This window comes from Narcine bancroftii, chromosome 1 (assembly GCF_036971445.1).
Source record: "Narcine bancroftii isolate sNarBan1 chromosome 1, sNarBan1.hap1, whole genome shotgun sequence".
NCBI lineage: Eukaryota > Metazoa > Chordata > Chondrichthyes > Torpediniformes > Narcinidae > Narcine > Narcine bancroftii.
The window spans coordinates 72,272,195-72,293,430 of NC_091469.1; the positions used below are offsets into that span (position 1 = coordinate 72,272,195).

At 45.2% G+C, this 21,236-nt stretch overlaps 1 protein-coding gene across 6 annotated transcripts in view; it reads left to right on the forward strand.

Annotated features, from left to right (window-relative positions):
• Nucleotides 1–7,317: 7,317 nt before the first annotated feature.
• Nucleotides 7,318–21,236, forward strand: part of gkap1 (G kinase anchoring protein 1) — a 67,190-nt gene continuing 53,271 nt past the window's right edge. For 4 of the 6 annotated variants that reach the window (XR_011354907.1, XR_011354906.1, XM_069930129.1 and 1 more), the window contains exons 1-2: nt 7,362–7,447; nt 11,416–11,678. Coding sequence is in view for 4 of the 6 variants with exons in the window: in XM_069930129.1 (XP_069786230.1) it covers nt 7,378–7,447; nt 11,416–11,678 (333 nt within the window). In the remaining 2 variants the exon portion in view is untranslated. Of the gene's footprint in view, nt 7,448–11,415; nt 11,679–21,236 lie in introns of those variants that run through there. The other 2 variants (XM_069930153.1, XM_069930163.1) reach the window with 2 other exon arrangements.

Here is a 21,236-nt window from a genome sequence, read left to right on the forward strand (position 1 = left end):
CACTGGCTGTAGCAAAAAAGAAGCATTTGCAATCACTTGGAAGTCCGACTCGCCTCTACTAAAAGCATGATGGACTGCAGAAATGAACAAATCTGTATACCTATGGGAAAAAAATCGCATATAACTTAAAGTATAAGTATGACAATTTTGTAAAGATTTTACAGCCATACCTGGACCACATAGGAGCCCAATTACAGTAACAGAAAGGAATATAAATGCTAATATTTTATATATCCAATGGTAATTTCCCCAAATGTATTCTATATATTTAAGATTTATAAGCTCTGATGGTGAGTGGATCTGTTTGTATCGAAAAGGGGAAAGAGGGATTGTTTTGTTTTAGTTTATTATTGCTGGTAAGAAAAAATTTAGTACATTGTGATATTGAAGATTTTATGTGTATTTTTGAAAAAAATCAAAAATAAAATATTTTAAAAAAACACTGTTGTTGGCCAAATAACTGGGAATGATAAACTATTTTACAGAATTGAGATCAAAAATCTGATTGGGTGGTGCTCTCAATATATTATATTGATTTTAGGGAGGAGAGGCCGAAGTCAAGGGACCACCCACCTGTTGGCATTAATGAGATGGAGTGGAGAGGGTTAGGATCTTCAAGTTCCTAAGAGTCCATATTTCATAAGACCTCTCCTGAATTAATTGTCTATTTTTAGTTTAAGTACTGTTGTAATTGTTTCTTTTAGTTTTTTGTAGTTCTGCAACAAATAAAAATCTCTGCATATGGAGGTAGAAAATGTACATGACAATATACTCATTAATTCTGACATTGGTATGCAGAAAAACAAAGTGCTGGATGAAAAATAGATCAAGCTACATCTGTGGAGGCAAGGGGATAATTAGCATTTCAGGTCAAGGCTTTGCATTTGGACTGAGTGGAGGAGGAAGATGGCTAGTTGTGACTTTGTCATAAAATTCAAGTCTTCCTTCCACAAACTATCAGGTTTCCATAACAAATGTTACAGTAAAGTTCTTAATAAACCCCTCACCCCTTTAGGAGCACTGTGTCATGTGCTTCACAGAAACATGGCTAAACAAGGACATTCTGGACACAGCGCTACAGTCTCCACCATGCTGACCGGACACCGGCATCAGGAAAAACCAGGAGACATGGCATTTGTGATATCATTCATTCATTTGGTGCCCAAACATCAAGTGCTGCCCATTCTATTTGCTGAGGGAGTTCACTGCCATCATCTTGGTCGCAGTGTACATTCTGTCTCAGGCTAACACTGGAGGGACTGAGCACTGTGATTCACACCCACGAGACAGCACGATCATTGTAGGGAACTTCAATCAGGTGAATCTGAAGACTTCTCGAAAGAACTACCACCAACATGTCACCTGGGAGACCAGAGGAGCTAACAGTCGACCACTGATACACCACTAGGAAGAATGCCGAGGGCTTTCCCTGGCTCTATTCATATTAGCCATTGAACCATTAGAAGAAGCCATTCTCCAGAATTCAGGCACTAAGCAATATAGAATGGGCCAGTAAGAACACAATATCAACTTATTTGCAGATGATGTGTTAATATATTTACAGAGCCGATAGGTCATTGGCCAGGTTACAAACCATACTGGAGGATTATGGTAAATTCTCGGGATACAAAATCACATGATAAAAGTGAGAATGCCACTAACAAAATGAAATTATGAGGAATACCAACAAGAGAGTAAGTTCAAGTGGCCACCGAAGGAGATTAAGTATCTGGGGATAAGAGTGGACAAAAATCTACAAAATTTATTCAAACTGAATTATCTTCCCCTGTTTAGCAAGATTGAGGATACCTACAAAGGTGGACAAACACACCCATAATGTGGTGGGCAGGGTCAACTGCATTAAATTGAACACGATGCCAAGGCTACAATACCTTTTTCAATCTTTTCCCATGCCATTGCCCCAGAGTTTCTTTAAGAAACTTAACAGATACGTCAGACAGTTTCTTTGGAGAAATAAGGTAGCCAGAGTCTCGTCTCCGTGGAGAAATTGACTTGGGATTACGGTCTGGGAGGAATGAGGCTCTCGGATTTCAAAAAATATTATTGGGCAGCCCAGTCAAGGTTTACCACATCATTCTTTAAGGAAGGTGGTATACCCTGCTGGGCACAAATTGCCCTACACATGGTAAGGGAAAAGCTAGCAGGAGAAATTATTTATAAATGGGATATTAAATTAATAACCAAAAAAACAGACAGCCCTGTATTTAAATAATTCAAACGTGACAAAAGTTAAACCAAATTAACAGGTTAAAAGTAGGGCTGTCCTCCAAAATGCCCCTAACCCAGAATAAATGAATTCCTATGACCATGTGCAATACAACTTCTTGTACCAGCTATACCTTACGCTGCAAAAATTGCAAAAGGTTAAATCAGAAATCTCAGAATTGTGTTTTAGATGAGGCAGAAAGACTGGAACATTTGTGCATTCAACCTGGCTAGGCGCCAAGGTGAGATCCTTCTAAGTAGAATTGGGGGACATTCTGGAAAAAAAATCAAGGGGTGGAGTACCCACAGGATCAGCTGTTCCTGTTGGGGGAATATTATTGACGTGGGTCCTAGGTTGTCCAAATTCAATTTGTAAAGGTTACCTTGGCAGTGGCCAGGAAATGCATAATGGTCACTTGGAAATCTGACTCTCAGCTAAGCACAACGTGATAGAACATAGCTGTGTTCCCTGGAGAAAATTACCTATAACTTGAGAGGGAGACACGACACATTAATTGAGGTGTAGCAGCCATTCTTGTGATACATTGAGGCACAAGTGTGAATAACCTTCCCAATGTCTCTCTCACAAAGAAATAGTGGACAAAAGGCCCACACAGTAAGCTCATACAAGCCCAGGAATGTCGTGTTATGGAGCTAGAGGACCCCAAAACCCAGCAGAAATAGAAATTCACCAAGACAAATGGTTACTTAAACAAAAGCGACTTTTCATTTTCTTTAAACATAAAAACAGGATCAAACTTTAACTTATTACTATTAACTTAACCCCCTTCTAACTCTAAACGCATGTGTATGTAATGCGTACAAGTTCAGAAAAAAAGTTATTTGATTCACAGTCCAATCTCACTTCTCACTCCTTCAAGTTCACTGGTATCAGGCAATCCTGATACTGTTCCCTGTGGGGGTGTGAGCAGTGGAAGAAACACAGCCACTACATTGAGGGTCGTTAACGACTGTTTTTATTCAAATTCAGCACGCCCCTATAAGGGCAGCATGAGCTCAGTCACCCGGTGCATTGTGACATCATAATCGCTGCCCAGGCTGTGTGCTGGAATGGATGCTGAAGTCAGAGAGAAACCTCTAACAACGCCATTTCCCCATGGCTGCCCCGCCCTGTGACAATACAAGCAGGGCCAGTTCGCCATGAGGAATGTGCGCTGCCACACAACCACCCCACCGAACCAGCTAAGCGCCCTGTCGCTTTGGCGGCCAACCCTGGCACTTGGGCATGGCTGTCTGCACAGGCTGTGATAAGTCCAGATGGGCCACCTTCAGGCAGTCCACCATAAAAAGTTCCTTTCTTCCCCCCCCCCCAGTGACCAGGGTGAAGCTTCTGCCGGACCGGTGCAAGACTTTGTATGGCCCCTCGTAAGGTCGCTGTAGCGGTGCACTTTGTGGTCCCCACTGCGCGAAAATGAACTGGGTGGAGTCAAGCTCTTTGGGGAGATGAAATGGGCGGGTGCCGTGGCATGCCGGGGGTGGGGGAGCTAGAGAGGCCAGTCGCCTGTGTAGGTCTGCCAGCAGGTTTTGGTTGGTGGCCGTGGTGTCAGGGTCTGGGCCAAAAAAATCACCCAGCAGGGAAAGCAGTGCTCCATAGACCATCTCCGCGGCTGAAGCCTGCAGGTCCTCCTTGGGTGACATCCTAATCCCGAGGAGGATGCAGGGTAGTTCATCTGCCCAGTGGCCATAAGCAATGCCTTCAGATGTCTGTGGAACCTCTCCATCAACCCATTGGACTGCGGGTGGTATGCTGTGGTGTGGCAGAGCTTGACCCCCAAGAGCGTCATCATCTGAGTCCACAGGGCAGACATGAACTGCGCCCCTCTGTCGCTAGTGATGTGCGCCGGGACTCCGAAACAGGCGTTCCATTGACTGACCAGAGTCCTGGCGCACGTCTCCGTGGAGGCCTCCTTAATCAGACCTTATGGTCTGATTCATCACCATGAGGAAGTAACGAGCCTCCTTGGACACCTGCAGGGGCCCGATGACATCAATGTGGATGTGTTGGAATCTGCGAACCGCAGGGTCGAAGTTCTGGATGGGGGCTCGAGTGTGTCAATGGACCTTGGAGGTCTGGCACCTGGTACAGTTCCTGGCCATTTCCGCCACTTCCTTCTTCAGCCCGTGCCACACAAGCGGTTCTGCGACTATCTGCACGGTTGTCTTTTCTCCTGGGTGAGCGAGGTCATGGATCAGACTGAAGACCTTCGCCCTCCAATGCGGCAGGATCACCGGGCATGGCATGCCTGTTGAGACGTCGCAGAGCAATGTGTCTGGGCTGCTGGGCACCCGAATATCCTTGAGTTGAGGCCCAAGATGGCGGTCCGCAAGGCCTACGTCTCCGCATTGTTCCTCTGTGCCTGAGCCGGTTGCTAGTAATCCAGGCCGGGCGCAAGAGTGTTGATGGCTGGACGGGAGAGCACATCCACCACTACATTGTCCTTGACGCCCGTGTCGGATGTCAGTCGTGAACTCAAGACATGTACAAGAGGTGGCGCTGCTGTCTGGTGGACCACAGATCCTTGGCTATCGCCAGTGCTTGAGTGAGGGGCTTGTGATCCATGAAGGCTGTGAACAGCCTGCCCCCGAGGAAGTAGCAGAAATGGCAGATGGCCAAATACACCAGGAGCTCCCGGTCAAAGGCACTGTATTTGAGCTCCGGCGGGTGCAGCTGCTTGCTGAAAAAGGCCAGTAGGCACCATTGTCCATCGAGCCACTGTTCCAGAACACCCCACTTCCATAGCTGAGGCATCAAAGAGAGCGCCGTGTGCGCCTCCGGCTGCCTGTGCACCAGGAGCTTGGCACTGGCTAGAGCCTCCTTTGTCACGATGAAAATCCTGTCCGCCTCCTCTGACCACGATAAAGTCTTTTCTTTGGTGGCCATGAGCGCGAACAATGGGTGCATGATGCACACGGCTCTGGGGTTGAAACGATGGTAAACGTTCACCATCCCCGTGAACTCTTGGAGGCCTTTCAGGGTGGAGGGTTTGGGGAATCTTTGAACAGCCACTACCTTCTCCAGTGCCGCCGCAGCCCCAGCTGCTGAAATGCTGTGTCCCAGGAACTGGAGGGACTCCTTGCCGAACTGGCATTTGGCTGCATTGACCGTGAGGCCAAAGTCTGCCAGCCGGACAAAGAGTGTGCGGAGGTGGGATTTGTGTTCATCGCGGTTGCGACTGGCAATGAGAATATCATCCAGGTAAATGAACACAAAGTCCAGGTCTTTTCCAACTGCGTCCATGAGGCGCTGGAACATTTGGGCCACGTTCTTTAGACTGAAGGGCATATGCAGGAACTCGAAGAGGCCGAAAGGGGTGATAATGGCCATCCTACCCACGTCATCGGGATGCACCGGGATCTGATGGTATCCCCGCACAAGGTCTACTTTGGAGAAGACCCATGCACCATGGTTGGCAGAGAAGTCCTGTATGTGGGGCACCGGGCACCTGTCGGGGGTGGTTGCATCATTCAACTGACAGTAGTCCCTGCATGGTCTCCAGCCCCTGGAAGATTTCGGGACCACATGGAGCGGTAATGCCCAGGCGCTGTCTGACCGCCAGACGATTCCCAGTTCCTGGAGCCTGGAGAACTCCTCCTTTGCCTCCTGGAGCTTCTCAGGTGGCAGCCATCTGGGTCTAGCATGCAGCGAGAGGCCGTGTGGCAATGTGGTGGAAGACCCCATGCTGGGGCAGAGTGGCGTTGAACTGTGGCTCTAAGGTCGCGGGGAATTAGTGGAGGATCTCGTCGAACTCGTCCCTGGCGGTGACTATGGTGGAAATTTCGGGCCTGTGGGCTTCTGCTGTGTCCAGTCAGGTGGAGTGGAACATACGGGCATTGATCAGCCTTTTACCCTTCATGTCAACCAGTAGGCCATGAGCTCTGAGGAAGTCGGCCCCTAACAGTGCGGTGCCCACAGAGACTAGGACAAACTTCCAATGGAACTTCTCCTTCCCAATCTGGATCTGTGCCCTGCTGGTGCCGTAGGTCTTGATGGTGGAGTCGTTGGCCGCCCACAGGGTTGGACCACAAGATCAGGTGCAAGTCTTTAATGCTGTGGGGGGATGGACGCTGATCTCAGCTCCTGTGTCCACCAGGAATTGGCGGCTGGTGGATCTGTCCATCACATGAAGGAGGCTCTTTGTGTGGCCAGTCATTCCAGCCATCAATGGCGGCTGGCCTGGTCGTTTCCCTGAAACCCGCAGGGCTGGCAGCACTTACGGAATTGTGCTCCCCAGCACTGGTGGTAGAAACACCAGGCCGACTCGCCCTCCTCTGGTTTGGTCTAGGGAGCAGCTTGCAGTCGGCTGGCTCCTGGTTGTGCCACCTGGTTGAGGGCTGCCTCGTTCTCCCTCTTCGTGCGCCAGCGGACATCCACACGGGCTGCTGTTCTCCTTGGGTATGAGAATTCTTCATCTGCGAGGAGCAGCTGGATGTCCTCTGGCATCTGTTCCAGGAATATCTAGCAGAAGAGAAAACAAGGCTTGTGGTCTTACGCCAGGGCCAGCATCTAATCCATCAGCACCGACAGACTACGGTCACCAAGCCCATCTTGGTGAAGGAACCCAGAAGCCTGCTGCTGGGGAGTTAGCCTGAAAGTTCCAAGCAGCAGGTCTTTGAGGGCAGTGTACTTGCCCGTAGGCGGGGATGGTGGATGATGTTGTTCACCCTCGCTGCCATTTCTTGGCCCAGAGCGCTCACGACATGATAGAACATCATAGCATCTGAGGAGATGTTGAGGAGTTGAAATTGTGCTTCCGCCTGCCCGAACCATGTTCTCGGTCAGTGGGTCCAAAAGGGGGGGAAGCTTAATGGAGACAGCATTAACGTCTGTTGAATCCCATGGTGTTTTGAGTCCAGAAAAACATTTGGGCTCGTCAGGGTCACCATTGTGGCAGTTTGAGCAGTGGAAGAAACACAGCCACAAATGATGAAGGTCGTTAATGACTGTTTTTATTCACATTCAGCACGCCCCTATAAGGGCAGCATGAGCTCAGTCACCTGGTTCATTGTGGCATCATAATTGTTGCCCAGGGTGCACGCTGGAGGGATGCTGGAGTCAGAGAAAAAGCTCTGACGATGCCATTTCCACATGGCTGCCCCACCCCATGGCAATACAAGTGGGGCCAGTTCACCATGAAGATGTGCGCCGCCACAGCACAGAATTTAACATTTACGAATTTTCACCAAGTTCTGGTGCTCAAAGGTAATTGGTTACCACTCAGGAAGGTTCTTGCTAGTTGCAGAGAGAGATTTGTTGCTCATTGGACCCAAACTGATTCCCTCTGATCAGCCACTTCAGTGTCTTGCCTAAGAAACTTGCCCCATCAGGGTTTTCCAAATGATATCCTCTTCTTCTGCAGGTCACCACAGAGTTCCTTTTGTATCCCTTATTTCAGGTGAAACACTCTCGCCAGCCATTTCCTCTTGTATGGACCACAAGGGTTTTCAATAGGCTGAACTCAGAACTCACAACACGTCTTCAAAATGAGGTTTAAACAAGCTGCCAGCTTGTTGTTGGAGCCTTCAAAAGCCACTGCAGAAAATCAGTTCTCGCTCTCTCTTGGAGAAAGCCTGTTTGGTCTCCACTCTTTCTCTCTGCTTGCAAAACCACATGACCTTCTTAGAATAGCAAAATGCAACCAGACAGATTGCAGCCCAAACTTCTGAGGCCATTCATCTGTTCCTTTCAAAACAATAATCGATTACTCCACAGCATGTCCAATTAACACTTACTTGTGAAGTCTCTTGAGTTTGGGTTCTTCCATTTGCACTTCCTCTAACAAAACAGTTTTCATTGTCCCTACAAAGGCCCTGGGCCCAGAGTGTCTGGTTTGAACAAAGCTCTTGCATTTTAAATGAGATCTGTTTTGTGAAGTGTTTATGCTTGTTTGTGACCTACACTAAACCCCCACCCCCACAATCTATCTCCTTCGAAAACATATCTATATACAATATAAAATTATATAATCCATCACACAAGAATGAGGAAATACCCCCCCTTCTTTAAGTTGTTTTGCATTGTTATCTTTAGTAATTGTTCCATGTCTTTGTTAATGTTGGGGTAGGAGGGGGAATGAAAGATGGGGGGGAGGAAGGCAAGGGCAGAAAATAAGATCTCAATATAAATGGATCTGTAAAAGTGGATGAGTGATCCCCTGTGATGTTTGTAAAATTTAAGTCTGTAAAATTACAAATAAAATTTTCAAAAAAAAAATGGTGACTGAACCACAGGAGGACCACATTGGCAATTCTGATCAGGTGACTGTACTTCTACTCCCAGCATACAAGCAGAAACTGAGGACTACAGCATCAGTGGTGAAGAGAGTGGAAGTATGGTCGAGGAAGACGGAGGAGCACCTGCAGGATTACTTTGAATCGGTAGAGTGGACCATATTCAAGGACTCATCCTTGGATGTAAATGAATATGCAACTTGCATCACCAACTTCATCAAGACCTACATGGACAAGTGAGTTCCCCAACCAGAAGCCTTGGATGAATCAAAAGATTAAAACCTACTGAAGGTGAAATCAAGGGTGTTTCAAGCCACTAATCCAGAACTCAAAGGTTGATATGACCTGCAGAAGGCTATCTCAACAACAAAAAAGCAATTCTGGAGGAAGCTAAAGACACACCAGCAATGGCAGGGATTACAGGTAATTACATCCTACAAAGCGAAGTTGATGCTTCATTACCCAATGAGCTGAACATCTTCTATGTCTGCTTTGAGAAGAACTCATCAGTGCTTATGAGAATCCCTGCAAAGGCTGAGGATCCTGTGATATCTGTCTCTAAGGCTGACATCAGAACATTATTCAAGAGGGTGAAACTTCACAAGGCATCAGGCTTTGATGGTTTACCTGGCAGGATACTGAAAATCTGTGCCAACTAACTAGCCGGAGTGTTCACAGACACTTTCAATTTCTCACTGCTGCAGTCGGTGGTTCCCATCTGCTTCAAAAGAGCATCAATCATCCTGTTGCCCAAGGGCAGAGAGACCTGCCTCAACGACTGTTGCCCAGTAGCACTCACATCTACTGTGATTAAATGCTTTGAGAGATTGGTCATGGTCAGAATTAACTCACACCTAAGTAAAGGACTGGACTGACTACAATTCACCGAATGTCACAATCGCTCCACAGCAGACGCAATATCACTGGCTCTCCATTCAGCTCTGGATCACCTAGAATACAGCAACACTTAAATATGGCTGCTCTTCATCAACTACAGTTCAGCCTTCAACACCATTATTCCCTCCATACTGGTCAAGAAGCTCCAAACCCTGGGCCTCTGCACCATACCACCATTCCACCCCCCCCTTCCCCCATGACTGGATCCTTATCGGAAGACCACAGTCAGTACTAATTGGAAACAATGTCTCCTTAACAAAGGCACATCTCAAGGATGCGTTCTTAGCCCACTGCTCTACTCAATCCACACTCACGACTATGTGGCTAGGCACAATTCAAATGCTATCTACAAATTTGCTGATGACATCATGGTTGTCAGCAGAATCACAAACAGCAATGAGGAAGCATTCAACAGGAGTGAGATAGATCAGCTAGTTGAATGGTGTCACAACAACCTTGCACTCAATGTTAGCAAAACTAAGGAGATGACTGTGGAATTCGGGAGGAAATCAGAACACAAACCAGTTCTCATTGGGTCAGCAGTAGAGAGGGTCAAGAACTTCAAATTCCTGGGAGTCAACATCTCCGAGGATCTGTACTGGAGATTCCACATTGATGCAATCATGAAGAAGGCTCACCAGTGGCTAGACTTTGTAAGGAGTTTGAGGAGATTCAGTATGTCACTGAAGACTCCCAAACACTTCTACAGATGTGCCGTGGAGAGCATTCTGGCTGATTGTATCACTGTCTGGTACGGACAAGTAAAATCTCCACAGGGCTGTTAACTCAGACTGCGACATCATGGACGCCAGTCTTCACACCATCAAGGATATCTACAAGAGGTGGTGTCTTAAAAAAGCAGCCTCTATCCTCAAGGACCCCCACCACTCAGGTCATGCCTCCTTCACTCCGCTACCATCGGGAAAAAGATACAGGGGCCTGAAGATAAGCACTCAGTGACACAAGGACAGTCTCTTCCCCTCTTCCATCAGATTCCTGAATAATCAATGAACCACAGACACTGTCTTACTTTTTCTTGGACAAACTTTATTTTTTTATTTTATAAGGTGGTTTATATGTTTGAACTGTGATGCTGCCACAAAACAAGTTTTTTGATATGTTCTTGACCATATATTCTGATTCTAAAGTGTATTTTCTCAAGCACTGCCCTTGGATAATGCGGCTGTAGCTGGAGATCCTGCATGCATGGTGGCTTCATCCTTTAGGCCCACTACTCTTTTGCTATTCTGGCCACTCCTGCACTGCCTCACAAAGAGTCAAACATCTTTTATCCTGATGACCTACTCCAACATGCTCTCTAATAAAGGAGAGTGTCTGATTTGGACTATGAGTGGCACTTTTCAAAGTGAAGCTTTCTGCTTCCAAAAAAAACACGTTAATAGACCATTGATGACTTGATAAAGTACTGCAGAGAGTTTTCTGAGGGTTATTAAAAGTCCTTCTAAAGCACAGTATTCATCTCACTCAGCAAATGAGCAGAAAGACTTTAAACTATGCACCCTTCTCGCCAATATATATGACCATGTCTGCCACCAGCTGAACTTGCGGGCCAAATAGCGATTTGATCATCCTGAGGTAACTCAAGCGAGCATGTCCTACAAACCTCTCGCCAAGAATGGTAACTTGCATTGGAGATGGGCTGTCCTCGAGGGCATCAGCCTTGCCACTCCACCTCGTGACCGCAGAGGCTCATGAGCACCTCAGCCCCTGGCGAAGGGGAAACCAGGCCGCAGGTTCTGCTCTGAACCCGCGTCGAGCGGTGCGCGGGCTTCCAGCTGTGGCGGCTCGGCCTCCGCCTGGGCGCCCGCCAGCTTGTGTGCGCGCGCGCGCACGCGCGGCGCCGCCGGCGCGACGCCGACGCGGGCCGCGGGCAGGCAGCTGGTGGCATTTCGCGTGCGAGGTGCCGCTCGGGTTTGGAGCAGCTTGTGAATTTTGCCTCCACTCTGGACCCTTTATCGTCTCCCCCACTGTTCGTTTCATTTCGCTCGCTCCCCCCAGCTCTTTATTTCTGTTTGATTCAAGCCCACGGCATGGCGGCAACAGTCGGCCCGGCCTCGCTTCGCACCACCGCCTCTCGCTTTGCGTTGCTGAGGGTGGAGGGGGATTCGTCCGATTCGGATTCGGACTCGGGGCGGATTAACCGGATCGGGAAAGGTGCCCGTGTCGGAGCAGCGAAAAAAAATAACAGCTCCCAATCTGGAGCCGCAGGGGGTGGCAACAGCAATGAGAAAAAGAAGCAGAAAAGGAAGAAGAAGAAGGAACAGCAGCAAAGTGAAGCGAATGAGGTAAGATCTGGGCAGACAGTCGACGCCAGAATAGCGGCTACTTTCAATGGAAAAAAGATGTCCACAGAGCTGATTCTTCCACTCACTGGAAGGTTTTAAACAAAGAAGTTGCGTATTATTTTTGTGTATAGTTTTGTGCATATTTGGGAAAAACTTTTACTATGACAAAATAGTTAAATGTATAAAGCAATTTAAATCAAGTGAAACACTGAAAAGCCCTACACGTGTAGTGTCCTTATAAAAACAAATATTGGCTTTTATTTTTAAAGTGAGTGTGGTGACGGTCTATTTTAATTGCATTTATATTATTGCAGAAAAGATTTGCCATGACACCCACCCTAGGTCCAACCACTTGTTTTTGTTCGTCGTTTCTCGTGTTTCATCAACGGACATTTCTGTCTCGCTGGATGTGACAAAAAGCCTCTGGGAACCAACCATTTCAATTCTGTGTCACAGCCCCCATACTCGCATGTCTGTTTGTACTGACCCACGACGACCACCGGCAAAAAGGGGGAACAACACCTGATTTTCCAACTGGGCACTCCAGCCAGATGACTATAACATTGACTTTTCCGGTTTCTGCTCTTCCCCCCCCCCCCCCCCCTTTCCAGTTCTCCGCCCTCCCTTCACTTCGTCATCCCTCCTCCCCTTAATCACTGCTGTCTCCTCCCTCCTTTCTCGACCTATTGTCTCCTGCCTTTGTGACCACCCCCCCACTCTTTTGTTCAGATGCTTGCCGACCTTTTTCCATACCTTCCAGCTCTAGCCTAAAACGTCGGTTATGTATTTTTACTTTTGCTGCATAAGGGGCACTGCTGACCTGCCGAGTTTCTCCAGCTTTGTGTTTTTACTTCAACCATGGTGCCTGCAGATTTTTGTGTTTTACTTCTAGGAATCTCTCATTGTGAATAATCAAGCGTTTGAACCTTCCTGACTAACCTCCCATGTGGGGTCTTGTCAAAGCCCTTGCTCAAGTCCATGTCGACAGCATCCTTAGCGTTTCCTTCGTCATCCTTGCTTGAAAACTATAAGATTGGTTAAACATGACCTACCATGCACAAAGCCATGTTGACAATCCCTTATCAGTCCCTGGCTATCAAATACTTGAATATCTTATCCCTTAGAACACCTTCCAATAATTTACTTACTACATTTCCAGGGTTACTTTTTGAGACATTTTTAAACAATTGAACAACATGAGCTATCCTCCAATCCTCTGGCACCACACCCATGGCGAAGGACATTTCAAATATTTCTGCCAGAGCCCCTGCAATTTCTACACTAGCCTCCTGCAGGTCTCAGGGAATATTTGTCAGGCCCTGGGGATGTATCCACCCTTATTTGTTTAAAGACAGCAAGCACCTCCTCCTCTTTATTATGAGGCAGTACATAACTGATGAACCAAATTTAGGTTGAAACTCTTTAGTTGGGATTAAATAGGCCAAATTTTATAATTGGGTTCAGTTTGTGGATCATAGGAATCATTTGTAGCACAAAGGATTTAGTTGCAGAAATGATCAACTTTATGGTTGAATATTTATTGATATGGAAGTAGATCAGAGGTCTCCAAAGTGGTCAACATTGACCCCTAGTGGTCGATGGAAAAGTCCAAGGGGTCAATAAATTCCAGGGAGGTCAAAGGGGGATGGTGGGGAGTGATTGAACTTTTGTGATTGAAAACTGGGGCGTGTCTATGGTAAATAGTGCCTATGGCAGGGATGGTTAACCTCTTATGAGAGCTGGCCTTGGTTGCCGCCATGTTGTATTTGGCTTCTGCCTTTTAATAAATAAAGCGCAAGACTGATGGAATGGAGAAGAAGGAGGTATTTGTCCAACATCACTGCTGCCAACCCCCCCCCCCCAACCTCTGGCACCGCAACCGCCCCCCTCCGGCACCACCACCATGAAATGAGTGATCAAGGATTTCATGAAGGGGTCAATGTTTTAAAAAGTTTTGTGACCCCTGAAGTAGATAGATTGGTTGGCAAAACATAATTTTATTTTTCTCTTCCTGTTTCTACTTATTTTCTTTGTATTTGAGGCATCTTGGGTGTTAATTATACCTATTATTAGTGTGTTTTATGCAACTGGGAAGCAAAGCTGCAGCAAGTAAGACGTTCATTGCATTTGTTCATTGCATTTGTTCATTGCATTTGTTCATTGCATTTGTTCATTGCATTTGTTCATTGCATTTGTTCATTGCATTTGTTCATTGCATTTGTTCATTGCATTTGTTCATTGCATTTGTTCATTGCATTTGTTCATTGCATTTGTTCATTGCATTTGTTCATTGCATTTGTTCATTGCATTTGTTCATTGCATTTGTTCATTGCATTTGTTCATTGCATTTGTTCATTGCATTTGTTCATTGCATTTGTTCATTGCATTTGTTCATTGCATTTGTTCATTGCATTTGTTCATTGCATTTGTTCATTGCATTTGTTCATTGCATTTGTTCATTGCATTTGTTCATTGCATTTGTTCATTGCATTTGTTCATTGCATTTGTTCATTGCATTTGTTCATTGCATTTGTTCATTGCATTTGTTCATTGCATTTGTTCATTGCATTTGTTCATTGCATTTGTTCATTGCATTTGTTCATTGCATTTGTTCATTGCATTTGTTCATTGCATTTGTTCATTGCATTTGTTCATTGCATTTGTTCATTGCATTTGTTCATTGCATTTGTTCATTGCATTTGTTCATTGCATTTGTTCATTGCATTTGTTCATTGCATTTGTTCATTGCATTTGTTCATTGCATTTGTTCATTGCATTTGTTCATTGCATTTGTTCATTGCATTTGTTCATTGCATTTGTTCATTGCATTTGTTCATTGCATTTGTTCATTGTACTTTTTGTGTCTGTCACAAAACTTTTATTCATCCAAGGAATTTCAGATGTAATTATGGAATCAGAATTTATTGTCATAAACAAGTCATAGAAACATGGAAACAGAAGATAGGAGCAGGAGTAGGTCATTCGACCCTTCGAGCCTGCTCCGCCATTCAACGAGATCATGGCTGATTACTTAAAGTTCAGTACCCCGTCCCCGCCTTCTCTCCGTAACCTTTAATACCCTTATACTGAAGAAATAGATCTAATTCCCTCTTAAATATATTTAATGAACCTGCCTCTACTACCCTCTGTGGCAATGAATTCCACAGATTCACCACCCTCTGGGTAAAGAAATTCCTCCTCATCTCGGTCCTAAATGGTTTGCCTATTATCCTCAAACCATGGCCCCGGGTTCTGGATTTTCCCACCATTGAAAACATCCCATCTGCATCTGTTCTGTCCAGTCCTGCCAGAATTTTATATGTCTCTATGAGATCCCCTCTCAATCTTCTAAACTCCAGCGAGTACAATCCCAATTTGCGCAATCTTTCCTCATAAGTTATTCCTGCCATTCCAGGTATCAGCCTGGTGAATCGCCTCTGCACTCCCTCCATTGCAAGAACATCCTTCCTTAAATAAGGTGACCAAAACTGCACACAATACTCCAGGTGGGGTCTCACCAAGGCCCTGTACAGCTGCAGTAAGGTATCCTTGTTCCTATACTCAAACCCTCTTGATATGAAGGCCAACATACCATTTGCCTTTTTAACCGCCTGCTGTACCTGCATGCTCGCCTTCAGAGACTGATGTACAAGTACCACTAGGTCTCTCTGCACTTCCCCATCTCTTAATCTATTGCCATTCAAATAGTAATCTGCCCTCCGGTTTGTATTACCAAAGTGGATAATCTCACATTTATCCACATTGTAGTGCATTTGCCACGTATCTGCCCATTCCTATTATAACTATTTTACATTACAGAGTGCACGAAAAGCAAGGCCGTGTCTTTGGTTCATTTCCAGCAGATTCATGAATAATCAGAGGGGAAGAAGCTGTCCTTGTGCCACTGAGTGCTCGTCTTTAGGCTCCTGTACCTTTTTCCTGATGATAGTAGAGTGAAGAGGGCATGGCCAAGGTTGTGGGGGTCTTTGAGGATAGAAGCTGCTTTATTTTTTAAGACACCGCCTCGTGTAGATGTCCTCGATGGAGTGAACCCTGATGCATGTGATGTCGTAGGCCAAGTTAACAACTCTCTGGTGTTTATTCTTGTCCTGAGAGTTGGTGCCTCCATACCAGGAGAATGAGGAGATCACATTATTGGAAGTGCATTTGGTTTATGTAGAATGTGAGGTGCAGTAGATTGGGGATTACCAGTGATGGATAGGCAATGGATGTGGTTCATGCAGTTGATCATTTCGACTTGGGAGTTGCCATTGTTAAAAGAGTTTAATTTGGGCCTCTGGCCAGGAACATGTTGTTTTTGTTCTATTATGTGATCAATTTTTACTTGCATTTGAACTGCATTTACTAGCTTTTGATCTGTACTCCTGAAAATTTGTCATTTGGTATTATTAATTATTGTTTAAAATCTAACTAGAGTCAAAAGCCACAACTGTTTAGGGGGAATTTTCCTGAAAATTGTGCTTCCTGATTTTATTCTTAAAAGTCCAAGTTCAATATCATGAAGATAAATGGTTTTGTTTATTGTCACAAGCACTGTGATGCAGTGGGAAGGATTATTTTGTGAACTTTCAAGCTAGAAAACCTATAAATAATATTGCAAATAAAACAAAGCAGAGGTTGCCAAGTTACAGAGAACAATCTGTTAGCATGGAGCAAATGCAACGTTATTTTACTTGTTTGAGGTTCATTCAGGAGTCTGATAATGGTTTGAGTAAAACTGTCCTTGAATCTGGTGATGTGTAAGATCACACTTGTAAATCTTCTTCCTGATGGGAGGAGAATGAAGAGAGTATGGCCAAGGTGGAATAAGTATTTTAATTTGTTAGTGCTTTTCCAAGGCCATGATGGAAAGGTGAGGTGTATGTAATGGCCTGAGCTTTGTTCACAATTCTTCAGTTTCTTGCAGTCTGGGTGGAGCAGTTCCCATTCCGGCTACTTTCAGCAGTGCATCTGTCAAAATTGTCAAAGGACTTAGCTGACATGCCAAGTTCTTACAGGCTTCTGAGGAAGTAGACGCACTTTCTTGGCCATCACAATAATGTGAATGCCCTTTCTTGGTTTGGTCTTCCAAAATCAACACCTCATACTTGTTTGCATTAAATTCTATCTGCCATTTTTCAGTCCATTTTTTCCAGCTGGTCCAGATCCTTCTTCAAGCTTTGAAAACCTTCCTCGCTGTCCACAACTCCTCCAATTTTAGTGTCATCTGCAAACTTGCTTTTCCAATTTACCACATTATCTTCCAGATAATCCCCGAGGCACGTCATTAGTCACAGGCCTGCAGTCTGAGCAGCAATCCTCCACCACCACTCTCTGGCTTCTCCTGTATAGCCAATGTTGAATCTAGTTACTACCTCATTATGAATACCAAGCGTCTGAACATTCCTGAGTCACCTCCCATGTCAAAAGCCTTACTAAAGTCCATGTAGACAACATCCAAAGGCTTCCTTTCATCAACTTCCCTGGTAAACTCCTTGGAAAAACAGTATCAGATTGGTTACATGTGACCTATCATGCGCAAAGCCATAATCAATCCATGGCTATCTAAATACTTTTATCTCTTAGAATACCTTCCAATAATTTACCTCTGCTGTCGAGAGGCTCTCTGACCTATTATTTCCAGGGTTACTTTTGCAGCTTTTTTTTTGAATAACATGAGATGCCCTCCAATCCTCCTGCACCACACAATTTTAAATATTTGTGCCAGAGCACCTACAATTTCTACACTAGCCTCCCTCAAGGTCTGTTGGAATATTTTGTCAGGCCCTGGGGATTTATCCACCCTTACTTGCTTTTAGACAGCAAGCACTTCCTCCTCTTTAATTTGTATACGTTCCATGACCTCACTGCTTGTTTTCTTTACTTCCCTCGACTCTGTGCCATTTTCCTGAGTAAATACTGATGGAAGAAACTCATTAAGATCTCCCCCATCTCTTTTGGCTCCATTCATAGCCATCCACTCTGATCATCAAAGGGAGAAGTTTTGTCCCTTACTATCCTTTTACTTTTAATATACCCTTAGGATTTTCCTTCATATTGTGTGATAAAGCAATGTCTTTTAGCCTTTTATTTCCATCTTTTTTTTCCTGTATTTTTAATACTCCACAAGTACCTAATTTGCACCATGTTGCCTATACCTGCTGCACATCTCTCTTCTTCCTAATGAGATCCCCCAACATCCCTTGAAAACTAAGGTTCTGTATCCCTGTTAACTTTGGCTTTAATCCTGTCAGGAAAATACAAACTATAATCTCAAAATTTCACATTTGAAGGACTTCCATTTACCTATCACATCCTTGCCTGAACACAACTTATCCCAATCCACCCATTCTAGATCCTTTCTCATTTTCTCATAATTGGCCTTTCTCTCATTTTATAATCTCAACCTGAGGCTCAGACCTATCCTTCCCCATAATTAATTTGAAACTAACGGCATTATTATCACTGGACCCAAAATGTTCCCCTACACATACTTCTTCCACCTGTCCTGTTTCGTTCCCAGTACCTCTATATATTGATTTAGAAAACTTTCCTGAACTCATTTGACAAACTCCAAGCCATCTAGCCCTTTTACAATTTGGGAGACCCAGTCAGTATGTGGAAAATTCAATTTTCCTTCTATCACAACCTTGTTTCCTGCAGCTGTCTGCAATATCTCTACAGATTTGCTTCTCCAATTCTCATTGACTGATGGGTGATCTAGAATATAACCCCATTAGTGTGGTCATACCTTTCCCATTCCTCAGCTCTACCGATATAGACTGTAGACAAGCCCTCTGCTGTCATGCCTGAGCACAGCTGTGATATTTTCCCTGGCAAGCAATGTCACTTCTCTCTATTTCATTTCCCTCCCCCACCCCCGCCCCAGCCACATCTGAAGCAATGGAGCCCTGGAACATTAAACTGCTAGTCTTGCTCCTTCTGCAACCAAGTTTCACTAATGGCCACATTGTCATAATTCCACATGCAAATTCATGCTCTAATTTCATTGCTTTTCCAATACATCTTGCATTGAAATTGATGCAACTGAGAACATTTCCACCATGTACAACCCATTGATTTCTAATGTAACAAGCAGTTTTTACATTGCCTTTTCCCTCCTCCACTCCTTTATCTACTCTGGCTCCCATCCCCCTTCAAATCTCATTTAACTCCTTACCCCTTGGTATGAGCAAACTTTCCCATGGGATATTAATCCCCCTCCAGTTCAGATGCAAACCATCCAGTCAGAACATGTCCCACCTTCCCTGGAAGAGAGCTCAATGAGCCTGAAACTTGAAGTTCTCTCTCCTGCACCATGTCTTTAGCCACATGTAAGGCTGTATTATCCTTCTATTTCTAACCTCACTAGCACATGGCATGGGTTGCAATCCTGAGATCACAACCCTAGAGGTCCTGCCCTTCTAATTAGTGCCTAACTCCCTGAACTCTCTGCAGGATCTCACTGCCCTTCCTACCAATGTCATTGGTCATTAATGGATCATGACATCTGGGTGCTCACCTTCCCTTTTGTGAATGCCATGAACTCAATTTGAGATATCTTGGACATGGGAGGCAACATGCCATCCAGGTATCTTGATCCCTTCCACAGAACCTCTTATCTGTGCTCCTAACTATGGAATCCCAATTAGTTTAGCTCTCCTTTTTCCTCCCTTCCCTTCTGAGCCACAAGACCAGACACCATGCCAGAGACCTGATTGCCATGGCTTGTCCCTGGTAGGTTGTTTCTCTCCTCCCCCTACAGTATCCAAAATGGTATACTAGTTATTGTGGGTGAGTGGCCACAGGTGTTTCCTACACTGCCAGCCTATTCCATGTCTCTGACTGTCACCCAGCTACACTCAACCTGCATCCTAGGTGTTAAAGAGTCCCTGTAACTTCTGTCTGTTATCCCCCTCTGCCTTCTGAATGATCCAGAGTTTATCCAACTAAAGTTTCAATTCCTTAACCTGGCCTGTCAGAAACTGGAGCTGGATTGCAGGTTTAGTCATCAGATACAATTGTCCTCTCCCAGATTTCCCACTTCCTGCATTCAGAGCCAATTCCGCTGCTCAAGCTGCCATCTCCACTACCTATTCTTTATATGCAAAGGTCTTACCTGACCTTAGCTTATCTAAAAGAAACTCATCCTCAGCCTCTGCTCTCCAAAGCCTCACTAGCCGAACCCTCAAAGTCCCAATCCTTCACTGTACCACTTAGACACTGGCTGCTCTGCTTGTACTTCCTTTCTTTTTATTTGTCACTGCCCCTTTATCTTTACTACTCACTCCCACTAATCATCGTTTTGTATAACACTTATTGTCCTCCACTCCCTTTTTAAACTTGTTTACCACAATCCTGGTCCCAACATTCCCTTGTCTCCGAGCCCTTTGCTCTTACTCTCCGTGACAGTCCTGAAGCTACTCACTGGTTGCTGAGTCCTTGAATGTGGAGATGGAGTGGTGTTTGGCCACACAATCATGGGTGTCCAGGGAGTATAGTAGGGAACTTATTACACAGCCTTGTAGGGCCTAGTGAGGAGGATGATGATACAGGAGGTGCTGTTGCCTCCTCACAGGCCCGCTGAACTCGTCATAGATCCACATCAAGAGCTAGGTGGTGAGGCCAAGGTCACAGAGTTTGGGGATGAGATTATTTGGCATTATTGTGTTGAATTCAATGAGTAATATATTTTTGTAGGGTGTCCTTGTCTATATTTCCAGGGCTGAGCAAAAGGCCAGGGAGAAGGTTTCTGCTCTGGACCCACTGTGGCAGTAGGTGAAGTGAAGCGTGGTTAGGTGGGAGGCTGGATATGATGTGAGCATCTCAAGGCACCTTATAATGCTGGATGTCAGAGCCACCTACCAGTACTCATTTAGGCCTGTCACTATGTTCTTCTTCGGTACCGAGATGATAGTGGACTTCTTGAGCAAGAAGGTACCTGTGCATGAGGTGGGAAGAAGCTTTGTATGTCACTGAATACTCCTGCTAGATGGTCTGTGCAGGATTGAAGGTCAAATCCAGGGACATCTCTTGGGCATGTTGTTTTCTGGAGTTTACTCTCTGATCTGATGTCTGCATCAAATTGTGGATACACGTGTGCTTGCAGTTGAAGTGGTGTGTGCCACTGGCTCATTGGTCACCTTTTCAAAGCAAGCGTAGAATTTAGCTGGTCAGGGAGCGATGTGCCGTTGCTTATTGTTCTACCTGGTTTCATTTTGTAGTCAGTGATGGGATGCATGTCTTGTCACAAGCATTTGGTGTACATGAATTTTGTCTGGGACTGAAGTTTGGTTTGGTACTGCCTCTTAGCATCTCTGATGGCTGGATTTCTTGTATAAGACAGTGTAGTTTGACTTGAATATCTCAGACCCTGCCTTCAGTAGTTAGTGGACTTCACAATTTGGCCATGATTTCTAGTTAGGGAGCATGCATTCCTCATCATGCTTGCCGAAGAAGTCCGTCACGATAGAAGTGTACTTGTTGAGGTTGGTTGCTGAGTCCTTGCATATGGTGCAGTCAACTGACTCACAGCAGTCACATAGGATAGATATCATG